This window comes from Ananas comosus, linkage group 15, assembly GCF_001540865.1.
Source record: "Ananas comosus cultivar F153 linkage group 15, ASM154086v1, whole genome shotgun sequence".
NCBI lineage: Eukaryota > Viridiplantae > Streptophyta > Magnoliopsida > Poales > Bromeliaceae > Ananas > Ananas comosus.
The window spans coordinates 909,614-932,164 of record NC_033635.1 but is presented as its reverse complement, the minus strand read 5'-3'; the positions used below and the strand labels follow the sequence as shown (position 1 = coordinate 932,164).

The 22,551-nt window shown below is 35.3% G+C and overlaps 1 protein-coding gene, 1 long non-coding RNA gene and 1 pseudogene across 2 annotated transcripts; 1 reads left to right on the top strand and 2 right to left on the bottom strand.

The window, feature by feature from the left end:
• LOC109721704 lies at window positions 3,846-5,172 on the bottom strand. The gene is made up of 2 exons (XR_002219269.1): window positions 5,033-5,172; window positions 3,846-4,489 (listed from the first exon to the last, which is right to left on the bottom strand). It is a non-coding gene; the product is annotated as an uncharacterized LOC109721704 (long non-coding RNA).
• On the top strand, window positions 14,766-17,145 carry LOC109721467 (serine/threonine-protein phosphatase PP2A catalytic subunit-like). Its single transcript, XM_020249120.1, has 5 exons — window positions 14,766-15,216; window positions 16,136-16,192; window positions 16,575-16,658; window positions 16,933-17,019; window positions 17,080-17,145. Exons 1-5 carry the CDS (start codon window positions 15,124-15,126, stop codon window positions 17,143-17,145), a joined length of 387 nt encoding a protein of 128 aa, XP_020104709.1. The 5' UTR covers window positions 14,766-15,123.
• On the bottom strand, window positions 19,042-20,686 carry LOC109721563 (annotated as a pseudogene).

The window sequence follows — 22,551 nt, the reverse complement described above, 5'->3', positions numbered from 1 at the left end:
TATTCACTAGATATTGATGTGACAGATCAAAACTGTACAACAAATTGAGCCAAATGTGCATAATTCAAAGCAGCTTCGCGCTTTCACACTCATGATCAATGTGTGAAATTGCATAAAATGGTTAAAACATACATTACAAGGTGATGTTTGCAGAAACTGTATGAATATGCACTTGAGATTACTTAGTTTCGTGCATGTTGCTGTACAACAACCAACACATCCCATAATCACAAAGTTCCCATCAGAAACAACATGACAATAACATTATTTTCCACTCAAAACTAACTTTATCCCTGCAACTTATTTTTGAAAGGAAAGGAATATAAGTACATGAATTTCCCCCAGATGCAAAATTAATACCATGAAAAAGTTCGATGAGTAAGCCAAGTGTTCCAACTAATATCAAAGGGACCCCCACTACCATATTCACCTTCACATATTCACCTTTATTGTAAATTTGTTTACCATTTACAAGCAATAACACGAAAAAAATTACGTAACCTATAAGACTATAAATTGTTCACTACTTACAAACCATAATATGAAAACTTGCGCCACAAAATGAAGGCTTGCCCCTCTTCCTTTGCTTCATCAGCAAGCACAACAAAAATTAAAGGGACCACCACTACCATATTCACCTTCACTGTAAATTTGTTTACCATTTACAAGCAGTAACACGAAAAAAATTACGTAACCTATAAGACTGTAAATTGTTCACTACTTACAAACCTGCGCTCATTCCTTTGCTTCATTAGCAAGAACAGCAAAGATTACGTTCCCGACTCCGGCCGCGGCGGCTTGGATTTGGGCCGCCGCTACTTGAATCAGGGCCGTCGAGGCTTGGATCTGGTCGCGGCAAGTTGGATTCGTCCCACGACAGCTTGGATTCGGGCACGGCGGCATGGATCCTTGCACGTCGGCTTGGAGCGGGTAGAATGCGGGCGCGGCGGCTTGGATTCGGGCTGCCGCGGCTTGTATCGGGGGCGGCGGCTTGGCTTCGGCCATGGTGGCTTGGAGTGGCTGGGATCTAGGCGCGGCAGCTTGGATCCTAGCGCGTCGGCTTGAGCGGCTGGGATCCGGGCGCGGCGGCTGGGAAGCTGCTGTGGCCGGATCCGAACTGCGGCGGCAAGGATCCGGCCAGCGGCCCCGCAAGCAGGGCAGATGGGGCCACGGTGGCGCAGATCCGGCCAGATCTTTTAGTTTAAATTTCCTATGCATATCTTTCTCTTTAGATTTTTTGGTTATATAGACGGCATTATCATCCATACCCAGAACTAAGGGCCCAAAACTAGTTGCAAAACTAAGGGCCCGAAACTACTTGGGATAAATGGTTTATCACCACTGAAAGCAAAGTTTGTGGATCCTTCCAATCGGTCCTTTTGATGATGCAAAGGAAGCACAGCGGCTTCGAGATTGTATCGTCCACAAAATGGGAATTACACACGCTGGACCGATATACCAAAATGAGGATTTAGCGGAGACTCCGGCATATGTGTTTTGCGAGGGATTCAAGCACGTCACAACTACACCGCCTCCCGTGAACAAAGAATACATCATCCTTGCTAACGAAGATGAGAAGGAAAAAGAGAATGGTGTATCTATGAATAAGAAAGAAGTTAAAAAAAGAGTTTCTTAAAGGAAAAGAAAGAAGGTCTTCAGTGGGTGCCGGTAAAACTGAGGAGTTTTGCTAAAAGGGCTCGCAAAAAAACTACAGCAGCAGTTGGAAGTTGTCGAGCGTGTAGTTCTGACAGCAAAAGAGGTCGGGAACGTAATCTTTGCTGTTCTTGCTGATGAAGTAAAGGAATGAGCGCAGGTTTGTAAGTAGTGAGCAATTTACAGTCTTATAGGTTACGTAATTTTTTTCGAATTAATGTTTGTAAATGGTAAGCAAATTTACAGTGAAGGTGAATATGTGAAGGGGAATATGGTAGTGGTTGGTCCCTTTAATTTTTGCTGTGCTTGCTGATAAAGCAAAGGAATAGAGGCAAGTCTTCATTTTGTGGCGCAAGTTTTCATATTACGGTTTGTAAGTAGTGAGCAATTTACAGTCTTATAGGTTACGTAATTTTTTTCGTATTACTGCTTGTAAATGGTAAACAAATTTACAGTTAAGGTGAATATGTGAATTTGTTTACCATTTACAAGCAGTAATTACGAAAAAAATTACGTAACCTATATTCACCTTCATTGTAAATTTGTTTACCATTTACAAGCAGTAATATGAAAAAAATTATGTAACCTATAAAACTGTAAATTGCTCACTACTTACAAACCGTAATATAAAAACTTGCGCCACAAAATGAAGGCTTGCCTCTATTCCTTTGCTTCATCAGCAAGCACAGCAAAAATTAAAGGGACCACCACTACCATATCCACCTTCACATATTCACCTTCACTGTAAATTTGTTTACTATTTACAAGCAGTAATACGAAAAAAATTACGTAACCTATAAGATTGTAAATTGTTAACTACTTACAAACCTGCGCTCATTCCTTTGCTTCATCAGCAAGAAAAGCAAAGATTATGTTCCCGACTTTTTTGCTGTCAAAACTGCACACTTGGCGACTTCCAACTGCTGCTGTAGTTTTTTTGCGAGCCTTTTCAGCAGAACAACATCCTCCTCAGTTTTACCAACACCCACTGAAGAACCTTCTTCCTTTTTCTTTAAGAAACTCTTTTTTTTTTAACTTCAAGTACACCATTCTCTTTCTCCTTTTTCAAATCCATTGATTTTCTTCCATTGAAACACACGGCATACCTTTTTCAAATCCATTGATGCTCAATTGTTTGGAAGCGTGATTTTCTCTGATACCAATTGTTTGGAAGCGTGATTTTCTCTGATATCAATTGTTGGAATCGGTATTTATGCTGATACCGATTATATAACCCAAGATCTAAAATAGAACAAAATGATATTCGATAGAAAATTCTTTAATCATATCGTGAATATGAACTTTCTCATCGATCTGAGTTGCACCGTTTTGATCATCAACATATTTTTCACGTATCTGATCTTCTTCATTATTTTGATCAGACTTTTCTTTCCAAAATTCTTTGCAAATTGGGGCTTCAATATCTTCACTATTGGGTTGAATTTCTTCTTCTTCTTGAATTTCATTCTCTTCCTGCAAATCCTCTTCTTCAATTTTTGATAGTATTCTCCATGCTTCTCATGCCATCTTTATCGTTGAAATTTTTCCAACCAACGATAGATCCACTGCTTGAAAAATATATGATAGAACTTCTATGTCTCTCTTTTTAAATTCGTCTTTACCAAATTCTTGTTCATAATTTCTATTCTCCACTACATTCCACAAATCTTAGGATTCTGAAAAACATTGAATAATGATTTTCCATCGTTTAAAGTTCGTTCCATTGAACTTTGGTAAGCCAGGTTGAATAAACCAATTATCTAAATCCATGACAAAACTTGAAAATCTAAAAAATAAGTTTCAGATTTGTACCTTTCTTTTTGGATGACGTTCTTAATTCATCGAGATCTCGCCGAATTTTTTGTATTTCGGCTTGCTTGCATAGCCCTCCTGGCTATCTGGTCAAGTCTTCTTGGATCTCTTCAGGGGCTCTCCTCACTCTCTTTTCGTCAAGCGTCACAACCACATGCTGTCGTGTGTTGTGCGGAGGCCAATTTCTTCAAAGCAATTCCTTCGCTTTGGTTTCACCTGAACGTCACCTTGTTGATCAGCTACGAGTCGCTTGACTTTGACAGAGCTATCCGGTACATTGGATCTATATTCTTTTCGAATATGATGTCATCTGGTTTATAAGTCGCATGATACTTTCCGGCTCTCTTTGGCTCTGATACCAATTGTTTGAAGGAGAGGAGTATAAAACTAAATCTTTATTAAATATTCTTGGACTAAATTTCGATGGTGGATAGTTTTTCACACATTTACAGCCGTCTATATATAGACATAAATTAAAATCCTAATAACAATAACTGAACCAGATTTAAACTTATCTCTTATGTCTAACCAACAAAATATTAAGAGATAAACTTAACATAAATAAATCTAAACTAATCAAAAATATTGGGTTACTTATCAACAAAGAAACTCTTTTTTTTTTAACTTCAAGTACACCATTCTCTTTCTCCTTCTCTTCTTCGTCAGCAAGGATGATATGGCGGTGTAGTTGTGACGTTTTCCCCCTTCATTATATAAGATTTGTATGCTGAGTAAAATTTCTTTTGGTTTATTATTTCTATCAATTCATAAGGCTTGAATCCCTCGCAAAACACATATGTCGCAGTTTTCGCTAAATCCTCATTTTGGTATATCAGTCCAGCGTGTGTAATTTCCAGTTTGCAGACGATACAATTTCGAAGCCGCTGTGCTTCCTCTGCATCATCAAAAGGACCGATTTGGAATGATCCGCAAACTTTGCTTTCAGTGGTGATAAACCGTTTATCACCAATAAGTTTTAGTCCCTTAGTTTTGGGTTAGTTTTGGGTATGGATGATGATGCCATCTATATAACCAACAAAAATTGTAAAAAGATAAGCATAGGAAATTAAAACTAAAAGTTCTGGCCAGATCCGCGCCACCGCGGCCCGATCCCAGCCGCTCCAAGCCACCACGGTGGCCGAAGCCAAGCCACCGCCCCCGATACAAGCCGTGGCGGCCCGAATCGAAGCCACCGCGCCCAGATCCCACACGTTCCAAACCACCGCGGCCCGAATCCAAGTAGCCGCAGTGCGAATCCAAGCTGCCTCGGCCCGAATCCAACTCGCCGCGCCCGGATCCAAGCCTCGGCGGCCCCGATTCAAGTAGCGGCAGCCCGAATCCAAGCCGCCGCGGCCGAATCCAAGCTGCCGGGGCTGCGGCTTCGATCTGACCAGCGGCCGTNATCCAAGCCGCCGCGGCCGAATCCAAGCTGCCGGGGCTGCGGCTTCGATCTGACCAGCGGCCGTGATCCGCATAGCCGCTGGCCAGATTCTCGCCGCCACGGGAAGTGGAGAGGGGCGGAGAGGATGAGAGAGAAAAGAGAAGAGGAGGAGGCGGAGGAGAAAACCTGATCTGGCGATCTTCGTAGCGCTCGAAGGCGATCTTCGAAATTGCCCAGTTCACTTCTTTGTAGATGCCACCAACTTCGTAGCTCACGAAAGTGATGTTCGTGAACGGTTGATGATATATATATATAGGTAGAAGAAGGACTATAGGATGTGGACAGCTGTAGCGGTTTAACTTGTTGTCTGCATAGATATTTCTATACGAGACAAGAGGCCTAGAGGTTAGCTAGGGTCCGTTATAATGAAAAACTAGTGAAATAACTTGTGGTTCGCAGCGAATAGATATTAAAAAAAAATATAAATTTTATATTCAATATAAATTCATAATTATTTATTTTAATATAAATATATTGTTCTTAGATAAATACTTAAGTAAAAATAATAATAAGGATGTTAAAAAGAATAATCAAATCTTAACAAATAATACCTAAGGGTAACCATGAAAATAATTTAATTTCTTTGGAAAAAAAATCGGAAAAAAAAAATCGGTGGCAAAAAAGTTTTACATTTATTAGTATTCGGTTTGTAAGAGAAAAAAATAAGTTTTTGATCAATATTTGTTTGGTTGAAAAAAAAAATTTAACATTTGTTTTGGTTGGTTGAAAAAAAATGAAAGAAAAAGTTTTATGTGTTTTCAGTTTTCATTTTCTTCTAAAAATTAGCCAAAAACGAAAATACTTTATTTTCCTTCATAATTTTCCAAGCAAGAGATCTCTTATAAAATATGAAAGAGACCTCATAAAATAAGTGTGTGAGAGAAAGAGAATATAAAAGAGACCTCATAAAATATGTGTGTGAGAGAGAGAATATAAAAGAGACCTCATAAAATATGTGTGTGAGAGAAAGAGAGAGAGAGAGAGAGAGAGAGAGAGAGGGGGAGAGGAGGTAGGGTATGGATAATAATTGAAGAAAGTGAGGAGGTAGATTATAGATAATAGGAAAAACTTCAAAAAAACCCCATGATTTCGCACTTTTTCATTTTAGTACCATGTAGTTTAAAGTGTATCAAGTTAGTACATTGTGGTTTCCCACTTTATCACTTTAGTACCATGTGCTTTAAAGTGTATCAAGTTAGTAATTTGTGGTTTTATTTTTTTATCAAGTTAGTATCCTGTGGTTTTAGTTTTGTATCAAGTTAGTACCCTGTGATTTTTAAACCACAGGATACTAAAGTGATAAAGTACGAAACCACAGGGTACTAAAGTGATAAAATATGAAACCACATGGTACTAACTTGATACACTTTAAACCACAGTGTACTAAAGTGAAAAAAAGTGAAACCACAAGAGAGGTATTTGAAGTTTTCCCAATTTAGAAGAGAGAGAAAGAGAGAGAGGAGGTAAGAGAGAGAAAGAAAGAGATACTTGAGAGAGAGAGTGAGGGAGGAGAGAGCTAGAGAGATAATAAAAAGAGAAAGGGGAAGGGCCACTTTGAGAGGGAGAGAAAATTTTGTAAGAGGAGAGAAAAGAGAAGAGAGAGAGAGAGGAGAGAGAGAGGGGGAAGAGGGGAGCATGACACATGGCAAGGGCAACGGAGAGAGCGCCGTGTTTGTTTTTAGGAACTCTCAAATTATAGTTTGTATATAGATTCTAGAATATACCGAATATTTTGGTGATGTGGCATTTTCAACCAATAAAATAATTCTTTTCTAGAATTATCTGTTCCATACTTTCATCACAATTATAAATTTCTTTTATTATACTTTTTTTAAAAGAAGTGATATAATTGGCTTCTCTATTTACTATATACTAAAGTAGAACCCTTGATGTATGCTTGATACATGGTTTTCTATATGTTTGCCACGTGTCAAGCTCAAATATAGATTTTCTACTTTAGGAAAATAAAATTAGATTTTTCTAGAAAATAATAATTAGGAAATAATATGCTTTCTATAGTAAATAGATTTTTTTAGAAAACAATAATTAGAAAATAATATGCTTTCTATATGCTTTCTATAGTAAATAGGATTTTTTAGGAAATAATAATTAGGGTATCAATACTAATAATTTTGATTATTCTTTATTATTATTAATTAGGAAATAAAATTATATATTATTATTAACTTTTATTATACCAATTAAATATAATTAAATATAATTAAATCATATTACATAAAATTAATTCATGTTAATTCAAATTAAGTCAAACTATACCAATTAAAGAATTAATTAGAATTTGATTAGGAAACACTATTAAACACTATTATTATAATTATAGTCAAATATAGAATAAATATTTTATTAGGAAACACTATTAAATCAAATTAAATCAAATTATACCAATTAACAAATTATACCAATTAAATATAATTATATATACAATTAACAAAAATTTTATTAGGAAACACTATTATATCAAATTAAATCAAATTATGATTTTATTAGGAAACACTATTAAATATAATTAAATCAATTTAAATAAAATTAATTCAAATTAATTCAAATTAAGTCAAATTATACCAATTAAAGAATTAACTCGAATTTGATTAGAAAACACTATTATTATAATTATACTCAAATATAGAATAACCATTTTATTAGGAAACACTATTAAATCAAATTAAATTAGGAAACACTATTAAACACTATTATTATAATTATACTCAAATAATTAACAAGAATTATATTAGGAAACATTATTATATCAAATTAAATCAAATTACGATTTTATTAAAAAACACTATTAAATATAATTAAATCAAATTAATTTGATATGTCATTATTTTACATGTCAGTTTCATTAAATCAAAGTCAGCGTTTCATTATAATCCTTCTGTCATTATTTTCATTACGTGGCTTTCTAATTAAATCAAATTACAGTTTCATTATTTTCATTATTTCTATCCCCTTTATGGTTTCACTCCGAGTATTATACAAATATTAATTTTATTTTATTACTTAAATACGAAGCAAATATTAATTTTTTTTTCTTGGATGTCTTATTGTTCTCAGAATATGGCACTCGGATATGATTCTATACGTAACATCATTTCTGTTGGAGACAAATGGAAGATCAAAGTTAGAATGATTTATCTATATACTATGCCTGAATTTTATCGTCCAGAGGTGGTGAATAATCTAGAGTTAGTTTTTTCTGATCAAATGTAAGATACGATTTTTATTTTCAAATTGAACATACGTTTGCTTTATTTTTACTAAAAGATACTATATAATTTGTTTATTTTCTATTTTAGAGAGATACCATACATGCAACGGTAAGAAAAGCTTTCCTGAACAAATTTAAAGACCTTTTTTACGGAAAAAAAAGTTTATGTGATCAACCAGTTTGGAGTGGGGCAGAGCAGTGGTTCCTACAGGACCACTAAATATCCTTACAAAATCAATTTTCAATATTCTACGGTTGTACGTGAAATGAAAGATGTTTTGACAACATTAAAGTATGGATTTATATTTATCCCTTTTGATGAAATCTTTGCTAATGTCACTGATGACAAATATTTAGTAGGTATGAGTTGTTACATGCATCCCATATTTGATTTTTAAAATTTAATTTTTAATATGTGTACCTACTATATTGATTCTTACATTTTATTTTTCTAATTTATCAGATGTCATTGGGAAGCTTTCTGGAATTAGTAGAATGGAAGAAAACAGTAAGAACGGTAAAGAAACAAAAAAAATTACGATACTATTTGAGGATGACAAGTATGTGCTCATAATTATAAATATATATCTTTTGAATATTTATATGTTTTTTTTTCAGTTATCTGCTTATTATTATAAATAGATGACTAGATTGACAATTTTATCCAAAACAAATTATATTGTATTTATCAATCTGATAACTTTATAGTACGACACTCATGTCTATATCTTAAATAACGGTACTTTACGTTCTTTGAGTTTTCTTGCTAATATAAATATAAATATAAAAATTATCTATATGATATAATATAAACCAAAAATGAGTAGGTACATATATGATATAAAATGAATTATTTTATGAGTAGCATTTGTAGTATAATGGTCATTTTAATTTGTATATATAATATATATATATGTGTATATATATATTTTTTAAGTAGGATAGCAATTCTTTAATGCTTTTTTTAATTATCTTTTGGTCATTTAGTATTTTTTTCTGTAAAAGTTATAGCAATAAAAAGCTGGGTTGCACATTGTGGGGAAGGTTTGCTGAAGAACTTTATAGACAAGTCGATGAAGGCCCTGTCATAATTATAATTCAATAGTGTAAGATAAAAGACTTTGCAGGTATTTCATTTATTCAAACTTTGAAAATTAATTATATTCTTACTAATTATACTAATTAATGTAAATATGTGGGCAACATAGGTCCACGTAGTATATCAAACTCTCTTTTTGTAACCAAGATGATGATCAACACTAATATATCAGAAATATTGGAGTTCAAAAATAAGTAAGTTAATCAATAACCTTATTATTTTTTTGAATATGTATTGTTTGCTTACATTAAAATATAAAATTTAGGATTGTAAGTGAAGAATTAAGTCAATCTATGGCGCTTAGTGAAATTTCACCTCAATCCATTATTTCTCTAACGGATGACTTCCTAAAAGTATCTCAAAGGAAAACTCTGGCTGAAATTTAATAATGCCAACAGGTAAACAAGTATAAATATCTTCTCCATGTTTATCGTTTTAATACATTTTATTCTCTTATTCTTAACACTGAATATATATCATCTTTTCAGCCTTATGTATGTGTCACTTTAGCAACTGTTTTAAATGTTGAGACTGAGCGTGACTGGTTCTACAATTCTTGCAAAAAGTGTAGCAAAAAGGTGATTCCTGATGGAACTGCATTCTATTGTGAATTTTGTAAGAGAATGATAACTTGTGTTGGACTAACGTGAGAATTTTTACTTCTGCACTTGACGTGTATGATTTAATGTGATGTTTTTCTAACAACAACCTACAATATGTATGTAGTTTCTAACAACAACCTACGATACTACTTGAGTATTTACTTTGGTCCATAATTTTTTTTCTCTAGCTTTTGTACGTTAATATGTACTATAATTTAGATTGATAGCATATTTCTTTATTTGTTTAAAAAATATAATATTAATTAGAATATTTTTTTTTATCTTCACATAATAATTTTTGTTATTTTATATTATTATATTATCTGTGTATCGCACGGGTCAAATACTAGTTATTAATAATGTGATGCTAGGTGTAATACAATAGACTTCCTCCTTACCTAGGAATTCTTATTAGTTTAAATTTTTTGAAAAAAAATAATATTTTAAATTTATTTCTAAATAATTATTTTAAATTTAAAATATTGTTGAAATATTTTTTAATTTTTTATATTTTATTCAAATAATTTATAAAAAATTTTAGTTTTTGTCGAGATGCTTTTTAAACTTTAAACTTTTGTTCAAGCATTTCTTAAATTTTTTCCATTTCTACTTCTTAAAATTTTTTAAAAAATATAATTCTGTAACCATAATGCCCTTCTGATAGTTTAAAATATATAAATATTTTAATTTTTTAAAAATTTTAAATAATAAAAATTTTAAATCCCTTAGAAAAAAAATTAGTTTAGCTAGCACATCCCGGCCCGTGCAGTCCGACTCCGAGGGCTGTTCTTAGCCAAAGGTCCAGAAATCTGGTTCTGGCCGGCATGGCTCGAATATGAGCCAGACGGGGCCGGGCCACCTCAAACCCGCTTTGGCCCAGTAAATGTTGGCCGTACCAGCCCGGAAGCGCAATATTACATTCCTACACATAACGCAAGCTTATCAGTCCTGCATATTTTTAGTCATAATTTATTTTTCCGTCCGGCCTTTAGTTGCTATCTCTCCTTTTTAAACCTTTACTCACACAAATAGCTCAAGTCTATCAAGGGATGAGAATATCCAGATGCGGCTACAACAGATTCAAAGGGTAGCTCCAAGCATAATCATGGTGTAGCATCTTGTTTTAGATTCAAAAAGTGACTGAATGGATTCAAGAGGTACGTGGAGCCCATAATATTTTTAGGGTAGCACATTGGGCTAGTTTTCAAACTCTAGGGGGCGGTGGTGGTTCTCACAAGTTTCAGAAATGGAGCCCTCAATGCTAGTGTTTCCTTTACCATTAGTCCACGGATTCCAGGATGGCTGCAGGTTGGTAAAAAACCAACCCCGAGCCTCGGATCAGTAAGGATTTTGATCTATCACTTTCGGCAGAGAAAAATAAGAAAATGTGCCCTGTAAGTGAATAATTTTGTTGCAAAATCCTTCTTAAATTATTTTATTGGTTATGGAGATTAGAGGAAAACAAGGTATTTCAGTGTCTACGGCCTCTAATTTTTAGATCAATGGGGAAAATGCTTCACTTCACCAGTTTAGTTGCTTTGATCTTTTGAACTATAATGTGGTCTTTGTTGACTATAGATGCTTGGAATTTGATAAAACATTTGGCAATATTTTTTGAAATTTTCTCATTTCGATGTTTAGCTGAGTAGCCATGCTTTCTTTTTGTTTTGGATTGGTAGTAACACTTATGAATTCTATCTTATATTATGGAGTTCAATTATATTGTAGATGATCTCTACTTCGGCTTTGACTAATGAGAACCTACAAAATCGAGTAAAACTAATTAGTTAGATGATTTCTAAATTCTTTCCCTAAAACAGATAGTAAATAGAATTTCCCAGAAAAAAATCAATTTTTTCATTTCCAGGATCTCCACGATATGCTTTCAATCTCAACTGTGAGTTTAGCATTTTACGTACTCATCATGCCTTTGGTTAATTGACAACTAACATTGTGGTTCCAAGCACACAGCAATGCAACAACTTAATAGTTGTGTGAAGCTAAATCTACTTTGGCAGGTTTTCTATGTAGATTTTTCTCATAGTTTCCTTTGCAGAACTCATTTACTGAAGGAAAATGCTTATATTGTGTTCACTGGTAATTCTATTTTCCTTCTTGATCGACAACTTTATAGTAGAGATCATTGTTGACTTTATATTCTAAGACAACGTATGAATTTGAAGATATTTTTTTGGGTGCCTGAAAACAACCATCAAATAGGTAAAACGGAATATTGGATTAAGGCGTTAATTGCTGCTACTTCGTAACTGTAAAATTGTACTATGATACTGATTTGGTTTTGTTCTTCTGTATCAAAAGCTTCTTCTAGAATGGTCTTGTTTATAGGATTGGTGAAGGGAAGTGTAAAGGATTTAATTACTCAATTAGATTATTGTAGATCAAATCAAAATTGACCAACTCTACAGCTCTACTCCTTTCCTTGAAAGGCATGCGTTTTTCCTCTAATTTAATTACACGCTTCGACCAAGAACCCATGCTAATTGAGAATTGAAAGTGACAGAAATACTTAATCACAAATATTTGTAAGAACTGATTTGGTTTGGTTTTTTGCTTTATTTTCAGCAAGTATTTGAAATAGAAAAAAAGAATTATATATGTAGAGAGAGAAAAGTTTATTCGGTGTTTTTGATTTTGGCACAGCAAGAATTTTTTTTCGGAGTATTTTTTTCATAAATTCAGAATGTTTTTTTTCTCAACAATTAATTTTTTTCGTTCTTTTTCAAACAGTCTATAATAAATCTACATTTGCACTTGTCTTGTAGTGGAGTGGCGGGCCACGATGGACCCACACAACCACTTCCACCATGTTTTTATTTTTTATTTTTTTTATTTTTAAGAGATAGATAGCACACTATCTGCTTCGTTTATTTTATTTAAAAATAAACTTAGCTTAAAATATGAATCAACTAAAATTTAAATTTGAATTTCGAATACCAACCACTAAGCCTTTTACCACTTCCACCATGTTAGCCCGAAATTTTTCCTCATTCTTTCTCCCTGATTGAGTATGAATAAACTTCATAATCAACCAGGGAGCTCTGCCATGTTTTTATATTTATTTTCTTATTGCATGACAACTAATTCGTAGCTTTAAATGATGCTAGACCAAGAATTTAAGTGTCAATCGGTACGGATCGTATCTAGCATATTGTATCGTGCTAACAAAATATTGACACGATACAATTTTCGTATTTGTGGCACAATTCAACACTCTCCATTTTTAAATTGATAAGTGATTTCTCAATAAAATTCAAAAATTTTGATAAAGATATATAATAAACAGTTAAAATATTTTAATACTAAAGAAAATAAATATTTTATACTATTATATATTGGTATGCGTGTATTTTTTTCTGACCGTCATCGTGGCACGTATCCAGCAATGGAGCTATGTGGCCCAAGGTGGCCATAGTCCCTCTCAACTTCTCAATATTTGCTTAATGGTTCTTTATCATTTTTTTTTGTTGGTGCACCATGGACTTTGAAATTCCTAATTTTTCAATATTTACTTAATAGTATGGTGCCAACATAACTCTCTCTTTCTCTCTCTTCCTCCTAATAGGTATATTCTTTTTATCGGTGAAAATATATTAAGAGTCGCTTTCTTATAGAATATTTTGTAATGTATTTTTTACTCTAAAAATATTATTTAATAATTTTTTAAACTTTTATTTATCTTAAGTGAGCTCTTTTATTTGACAAAATCAAATATTGCACTAAATTTAATAACTATATTCATTTTATTTACTAAAAAATTAAGAAATTACTGTTAGATTTAGTAAAATTTTCAAGTTAATTTAATGTAATAATATATATAAAATAATTAGAAGTTAAACAGCTGAAAATAAAAAAATAAAATTCATGCTTTTATATTATTTATTTAATTAATATTTTTTTATAATTTTTTTCAATTAGGAAAAATTTTATTTATTATTTATTACTAAAGTTTCTGTTTGAACATATTTTGATCCCTCTAAGGATTGAATCTTAGCTTCGTACGTATCGGTATAGCTCGATATATATTTTGTCATACGCAATTTCGTACAACGACACTTAAATTTTTACGCTAGACCATATCATGCTTAATAAAATCTAGTCAGTTGGCCCCAAATATATAATGTTGTCAGCTCGGCAAGACGGAAATATAGGTGCATAAATTTAAAATTGTTGGATTATAATACAATTTTTATAATTTTTTATTTTATTGAACAACAAAGAAGAATTATGTTTTTGCTTCGACTCTTGTCAGATCTAATAGTATTAAACAAATTTTATACACAAAATAATATTGTAACATATTACATGAATGGTCTTTTTCTTCTTCTTTTTTTTTTTACATTTAAAGTCAAAATTGTACCATTTCACTCGACTATTTTAATAGCTGCAAAGAAAAGAGGGTAAAATAAAACATAATACACTCTTTTGAGTTGTCACCCTCAGTAAAAAAAAGAAAAAAAAGAAAAAAAGTATTCAACATTAAAAAAACCATCATGCAAGTACACAAGCTATTTGTACGGGCAATATTTCATGTACAATATATAAATCTTTGTTATTTAGAATCTTTGTAAGCCATGAAACTCTCGATCTTCTCCACTAAAAAAAATTATAAAAAAGAGAAAATACTCAGAGCCGATTTGGTTTCTTTAAAAAATAGTAGAAAATTTAGAAAAGCAATACCGCAATAGTCAAACCGACTCATCTTCATTCAACAGAATATTCAAAAAAAATTTAAATATTTTTAACTGAAAAAATATTATAATTCATTGAACTATAAAAGGCAACTAAAGTTTTGTAGGGGTGGCTTTTGTTGCTCGGAAATATGCAGTAACTACCCCAGGAAGATCCCCAGCACAAGGCGCTGCGGCCTAGTTTTGGGGGAGTTTATGGGTACGCATTTCACCTCGGCTTTCCCGTCTCTTCGTCCGTGTCGATTTTCTCCTCCCCCTCATCCCCACTCTCCTCTCGAACGGCAACAACAACAATAATAAAAAGTCCAGGGAAAGGCCAAGGGTTCACTCTTTGGGCTCCGCTCTGGACCGTTGCTTCCTCCTCCTCCTCCTCCTCCTCCTCCTCCTCCTCCTCTCCCCTCTCTCGCACCCTTCTCCGCCCCCCACCGTTCCCAAAATTACACGTAGATCTCTCGCGAATTCGATTAGGGCGACAGAGGGCGAGAGGGAGGCGGCGAGGGGTTTCGATTCGAGAGGAGAGGCGTAGGAAAAGCTAGGGTTAGGGTGACGGCTTCGAGGCGAAGCTGGCGACGGAGAAGATGAGCGTGGATCCGACCCCCGCGAGCTCCCGTGGCAACCTCGACGAGCAGATTGAGCAGCTCATGCAGTGCAAGCCTCTCTCCGAGCAAGAGGTTTGATTTCTTGTGCTTGATCTGCTCTTTTGATGAATTCAATCCGTTTCTAGGGTTTTCTGTGGATTAGGGCTTATTGGAGAGTCCGTTTCTGGAGAAAATTTTTGTTCTTTTATATTGCTTGTGAATCTTGTGCGATCCGGAAACTTTTCGCAGGTGGTGGGGATTGGGTTGAAATGGAAAGTTGCTTGATGGATGTAATTAAAAAGCACTTTTGGCATCGGATATTCTGGGAATTTCCGGATCGGATTTTAACCAAGATCGAATAATGGCCTTTTTGTTGTCTATCTTAGGAAAGAATCGTGATAAAATGGACTTTGGATAATGACTTTATTGAAGAAATCCATAAAAGGCAGCTTTTTTTTTTTCCTTGATAGATGATAAGCTCTGCAATATTTTGCTGTTTTTCTTTACATTTATTGATATTTAAAAGGATTTTTTAAAAATAATATTGCATTTACTATGCAAGGAAATCCTGTTATCGCAGCCTTATAAATCTTATTGCAATTATTAGACACTGAAGTGCAGTTTTGTTCTTTGATTTCAATAGTTACATCATTAGTTCCATTGACGAGTCAAAAACATAGAGCTGATATCGAGAAGTTAAGTGGAAACACTGAAGAACTAGTGTTTTGGAGCCATTCTTGATAGCTGCATCACTGACTGTGTGATCGGACGATTCTTTTACGTGGTTTTCATCAATATTAACTATTGTCGTTGCCTGACTTCTAAGGAAGTTTTTCAAGAGATTGCATTGTACATAATATTCATGTGCAATATTGCTTGCTCTTGTTGTAACTGATGGCTCTTTGCAAGATTACAAATTAAGCTTTCAACATGTAATGGGGTCTATCGGTATTAAAGAAAACATGTTATTGGGGTGAAATTAATTGATTTTTTTTTCACATTTCTTATGCAGGTTAGAGTATTATGTGAGAAAGCAAAGGAAGTTTTGATGGAGGAGAGCAATGTCCAGGTAAGGCTGGTGAAATCTCTCTCTCTCTCTCTCTCTCTCTCTCTCTCTCCCAACTTTTATGGAGTTGGCAGTTTTCTTGTTGAAGGTCATCCGAGCTCTTATTTCTATAAATTTTTATCGCTATTTATGCTATTTTATTTTCAATCTTATGGTCAGCTTTGAATGTAAACTGGTTTGTCTTTGTATGCATTGATTTTTGAAGATGACTGTGTGTGCATATTTCCTTAAGTTAGTAGACATTGGTATCTCAAGGTCTCTGTTAGTAGACATTGGTATCTCAAGGTCTCTGGAGTTTGTGATATATCTTGAACTTCTATGCAAATGTATATGAGGTAAACTAAATGACATGTTTTGATTAAACTTTTCTGTCATTTTTATGCAGCCTGTTAAGAGCCCTGTGACAATATGTGGTGATATTCATGGACAATTCCATGATCTCGCAGAGCTATTCCGGATTGGTGGAAAGGTACATAAATTACATATGTTATTTGTCAATACGCAGATGAAAAAATAGCAAAGTACATCCTATTTAGATCACCTGGCTGCTTCTCCATTGATGATCCAGTTATTTTACCTGTATTGGATAATCTTATCTAGTTGATTATTTATATTATCGACAATATTCTCCTTCCTGTAGTGTGAAATTTTGTGTCACTTTTTGTTCATCACCGTGATAGCATCTTACACCTTTGTTTTTTTTTTTTTTTTTTTTTTTTTTTTTTTTTTTTCTCAATTACCAGTGTCCAGATACCAACTACCTGTTCATGGGAGACTATGTAGATCGTGGATATTATTCTGTTGAAACNGGAAGGGGGGCGGGCCCTGGGGTAATCTTTGTATCGCTAACTTGTAAATAACATTCTAATGTTGTTGTCTTCTTGTTGCAGTTTGAGCCAGCACCGAGGAGAGGTGAACCTGATGTTACACGAAGAACACCTGATTATTTTCTATGATGCTACTATTGCTGGCTTTGCTGATAAGAACTCGCGTATATCCTCGCAAATGGAGAAATCAGTGCAAATACTATGCAAGATGTTTTGGTATGGTGCTTTATTTCACGGAGCTGATTATGACATGAGGATAAGAAATATTTAACGCTGAAGAAGGAAGCCCCCTTATGTATGTTTGCTAAATTAGGTCCTAGAAAAAAGTTTCTTTCAGAGAAGCAGCGTGCAAGTCTTTCTAATGTAGCAGTGAGCAGGACTAGTGATGAACATGGACCTTCATCTCTCTCTCTCTCTCTCTCTCTCTCTCTCTCTCTCATGATTTTGTAAAAGCAAGGATTCTCTTTCTTGGGGTGCAACTATTGTTTTCCAGATTAAACTTTCTAATCATTATGTGTCGGTTGTCCATTATAGCATAAGATGTCATGTTTTCTTGTTGACTAGGCTACCTGTGGTTTTGTCACAAGTAATATGACTAGTAAGACTTATTTTTCGTAAGACTTATTTTTCTTACAACCTCTTTCGTGTTTGAACTAAAAAAGCAGGGAGGCTTGTTCAAATTAAACATTGTATGACTATTATCTCATTTTGCTGTTTAAGTCCTGGGGTTATGGTGAAATTCCCCAAATTGTCACCTATAATGAAATGCAGTTGAGATTTCCAGTTGCTAATGATTGCTAATCTTCAATTTGAAATTTTTGTCTGGTTGCAAAAGATTTATTGCTGATGCGATACGTTCGCTTTCTTTATCATATTTTGTGATGATTTGTATAGCAAGTTGATTAGTTTGAAGTGATTGAAAGGCATAAAAATTTAAAATATCATCGTGAAAGTGGCAATATCTTCTATGCAGCAAGGATGTTACTATTCTTTTTCATTTCTTTTTGTCTCAAAAATGCATTGCATATTTTGGATGCATATATTTCTTACTTGGAGTTCTTTAATCTATCAGTCTTAGACACTCTTTCCCATAAAGCGCTTTTCTTCTTCATTTTTGACAAAAAAAACGGGTTTTTAGTTCAATAGTACTCTTCTAAAATTATTTTAAAAATAAATCTATTAAAATTTTATTTGTAGATGTAATTTTATAAAAGTGGTGAATGATTCACAGCTTTTAAAACGGTGAATCATTCACGCTTTGTTTCTTTTTCTTTCTTTTTATTATAATTCTACGATAATAAAAACGGTGAATAGTTTATTGCTTTTATTATTTTTTTACTGGTAAATAGAAGTAATGAATACAGTGAATTATTCACTGTACTTAAAAGTCCATTTTTATAATTATTTTTTTAAGAAAATTATTTGTATAATTATAAAAATTGATAGGATTAGTTATAAAAAATATTAAAAAAACAGCCCCTATGTGATAAAAAAATCATTAGCTTTAAGAATGAAGCCACATATGTCAAGTCAATAAGTTATTGATCAATCTTCTGAATCATACAAACAACCAGCTTGGTGTATTTTCTGGAGAGCTCTCAAATAAGGTGGCCATGGGATCTGTTTTAGCAGTTCTCGTGCTTGATGGTTACTACATTTCCTGAAAACACGAGCTTCCATGATCTGTCAAAAGTTTCAGCAGAAAGCCAGAATTTGGAAAGTAGAAGTATCTGATGCAGCAAAAATGAAAATAGTTGATAAACTGATTCTGCAGTAATTGTGCACCAAGCAGAGAGTAAATGATAGAAATAAAAAAATAGAAAGAAAACAGCATAAATAGAAGAGAATGATCGACTTGAGATGCTGGTATCTTCTTATAAATTTTTTATCACTGTTAGTGCTCGACGTATAAATAAGTTAGATAAGCAAATGAAATTTCCACCAACCAGTGCCGATGTTTCTAATACAGGATCAGCTAATCAGAAGTTAGAAAACAGAAAAAATGTTTTGGTAGGGATATACAGTTCTTACTGGCCATGGAGATTGAAATAGATTTACAAGAAAATTAAAAATTCTCTCTATTATTAACATATTATCAGCAAACTGAGCTCAATCAGAAGTTTCTTTACAACAGTCAAGGCTATTCTTCTCATCACAAGAACATACTCCACCGTCAATTCGATGAAACCGACTGGCGTCTCTTAGAACCATTCTCCTCTTGGTCACGATTGAAATGAGCTTTATAGCAACATAACAATCATTGCAAATCCTCAGATTCTTCATGACATGAATGGGAGCTCCTTGAGGAGTCCGAATAAGCCCGAAAGCAATAGCCAATTTCTCGCTATGATATCTGAGATACTCTTTCTGTTCCTCCTCGACATCATGCAAAACTGAATCAATATTAGGAACATATCCAAAAAGCTTTATCTGGCCTATTAGTTCTGCTAATTTTTCATTGATCTGCATCATCCATGGATGCTTCTTATCTTCTGAAGTAAAAAAATGGACTACACTTCCTACTTGTATCCAACTAACACCAGGTTCCTTCTTAATGCATCTTTCTCTCATTATCTTCCTAATTTTCACTACTCCATCTCATCGATTCTCTTTAGCATACAAATTAGATAGCAAAATATAAGTTCCTACATCACTGGGATTTAATTCAATAATATGTATTAGCAACTTGGTGGCCTAAACCGTACTTTTTATGCACTTGGCAAGCAGTTAGAAGAGTTCGCCATGCAACAATATCCCAATCTGTGCCTGTAGATCTCATAAACTGATCAGCCTCATTTAATAGTCCAGCTCCACACAAGAGACCAAGCATGCAAGTATAATGTTCTGTCCCAGGCGTTATCCCTAGCTCCTGCATAGAATGATTTAAGTAGTAAAACGCTTCGTCGACCAAACCCAAATGCCCACAAGCTGAAAGCACCCCAATGAAGGTTACATAAGTTGGAACCTCAGCTTCAGCCAGCATATTATGAAAAGCTTCGACAGCTTCTCTTGCAAGCCCACGATGGGAGTATGCACTTATAATCGAATTCCACGAGATTATGTCCTGATGAGACATTGTCGTGAATACTCTTGTCGCGTCTTCAATACTGCCACTCTTTGAATACATGTTAATCAAAGCAGTATCGATGGTCGAGAGAGATTTATACCCTGATTTTTCTATGTGACCATTTAGGGCATCGCCGTTCCTCAAAGCTGACAAACCGGCGCAGGAATTGAGAGCAACTGCACAAGTGAACTCGTTTGGACTAATGCCATCTATTTCCATCTTTAAAATAACTTCAGCATATCTTCGAAGCACTCATTTTGTGCACATGCAGCCATGACAGTCGTCCAAGAAACTACATTCTTGTTCTGAAGCATCTCGAGAACAATCTGAGCATTTTGGGCATCGCCACATTTTCCATACATGTCTACGATTGCACTACCACAAAAACACTCAACTCCATTCTTCTTTTCAAGATTTGACCATAGACCTGCCAGCCCAAAGTTGAATCTTTTAAACCCGCACAAAGGCCGAGGACCGCAATGTACGAGACATGATCCCAATGAACAATTTCTTTAAGCATACAACTCAAGATGGCCACAGATGGGTCAATTGCCCGTGATCCAAAAATCCGTAAATCATAGAATCGAAAGCAATATATTTCATCTTACTCAGACTTCTTACTCAGACTTCTTTATAATGAATCCAAAAGCAATATATGTCATGAGAATCGTGGAATGCATCTTCTTCTTTACTTGAATTGTTATATGAAAATAAAATAAACATAAAACGGTGATTTGTTTCTCCGAAGTTCAGAGAGAAAAAATATATATAATAAACTCTATTGCAAAGCGATCGTCTACATTGCAGAATACGCACAAAACTTCCATAAATTAAATAACAATGTACGGCTCGAGAAGCTGCCGACTGTTGCAGTAATCAAGGAGTTGTCAGTTTAAGAAGGCTATTCGCATAGGCAAATGGTGTCGACGAGCTTTCATGGCCCCCCATCGCTCCCTTCAATTTCCATGCCTTTCCGGTTGCTGCATCGTAGCAGAGCCCCCGGAAACAAAACCCCGGAGGCCTCGGCCTAAACATTAGTATGATGAAACCGGCCCCAAAGGCAGCAATAGACGGACGGGTGCTGTCAAGGATGACATCCAACGATTCAGCACTTCGGCTTCTTAGATTCATCCTGAGGCCCATGGAAGCGAAGAAGTCCGGATCGGCCTTCGCGGCCGTCTCCATTGTAAGCAAAGTCCTCGAGGACCAAGAGGACCGGTTCCAGGACCACATACGGATCTCCCTGTCAACCAACGTCGCGAAGCTCAACTTCCCTTCCCATTCACCGATGTTCCGTGGCAATGGAATGAATGGCAAAGGGATGACGCCGCCGCGCTCATCTCTCGGATCGAACCATAACACCTCAAGTGCGGCAAGCCAAAAGAATACTCCCTCCACACACACACAATGTCTTAATCCCACTATCAGGTCCCGAGAGTCCAGCAACTTCACCAAAACTTTCTGTTGAGATATCTCCCACGAGCCCTTGGTGGAGGAGAAGACGAGGAAAGCAGCTTCTGCTCGGCCAGCGATACCGCTCTGCGTTAAAAACGGCACGACAAGCTTGTAGAGAGTACCGTCCTCCGTGTCGTGGACGGCTAACTGCATCTTCGTACCATCAGACTGGGGGGTCCAGCCTGGGGGCGCAGGGAGACGCCGCCAGTCCATCCACACCGGATTACCCAAGTAGAGCCCGGATGTCCAATCGCTGCTCGAGGCTGCTGTAGCAATGCAGAGGATTCCGCCGCAGGCTGCGAGGGGGAGCCAGTTGCCCAGCGGGCTGCAGAACTGGGGCTGCCTGAAGAGTCTCGGGAAGCCGATAGACCGGGGCGATTCTCGGCGGGACAGGAAGACTGGGCAGGGCGTCTCGCCGAAGACGAGGAGGGCGGGGGAGGAGCGGGCGTGGGCGTCCTGCAGGCGCATGAAGTGGGGGTCGGTGGAGATCAAGGCGCGCCAGCGCTTCGACACGCACTGCAACCTGATGAGGGTTTTGGCCGGGAGCCGAGGGAGGACGCCGTACGCGATGACATTCTCCGGAAGCGTGCGGCCTCCGCTGATCGCCTTCTTCATTGCCGTCGTTTGTGAGTTCAAGCAACCCAATTCAAACTCCAACTGCGGGGCGGGGGTCCGTTTTGATGGAATTATACAAGTAATAACTATTCTAAGGTAAGATCCTTCCTATGTATTTATATATATAGGCGTGTGCCGTTGGAAAGAGAGTAGATCTCTAACAAATATCTGCCGTAGATGGCAAATCTAATTTTAAGATATATCATTTATCATTTATATTTTAATCTAATTCAAATTCTTTACTATCAATCTCTGACTCCCACTCCAACTCCAATTCCTATTCTAATTCAATTTAATTCGTTTTCAGCAAAGCACTGTTCAATCGCACAGGCTTTAGAATTAGATATTTTAATCTAATATCTGCTGTAGATGACCAATCTAATTTTAAGATATATCTA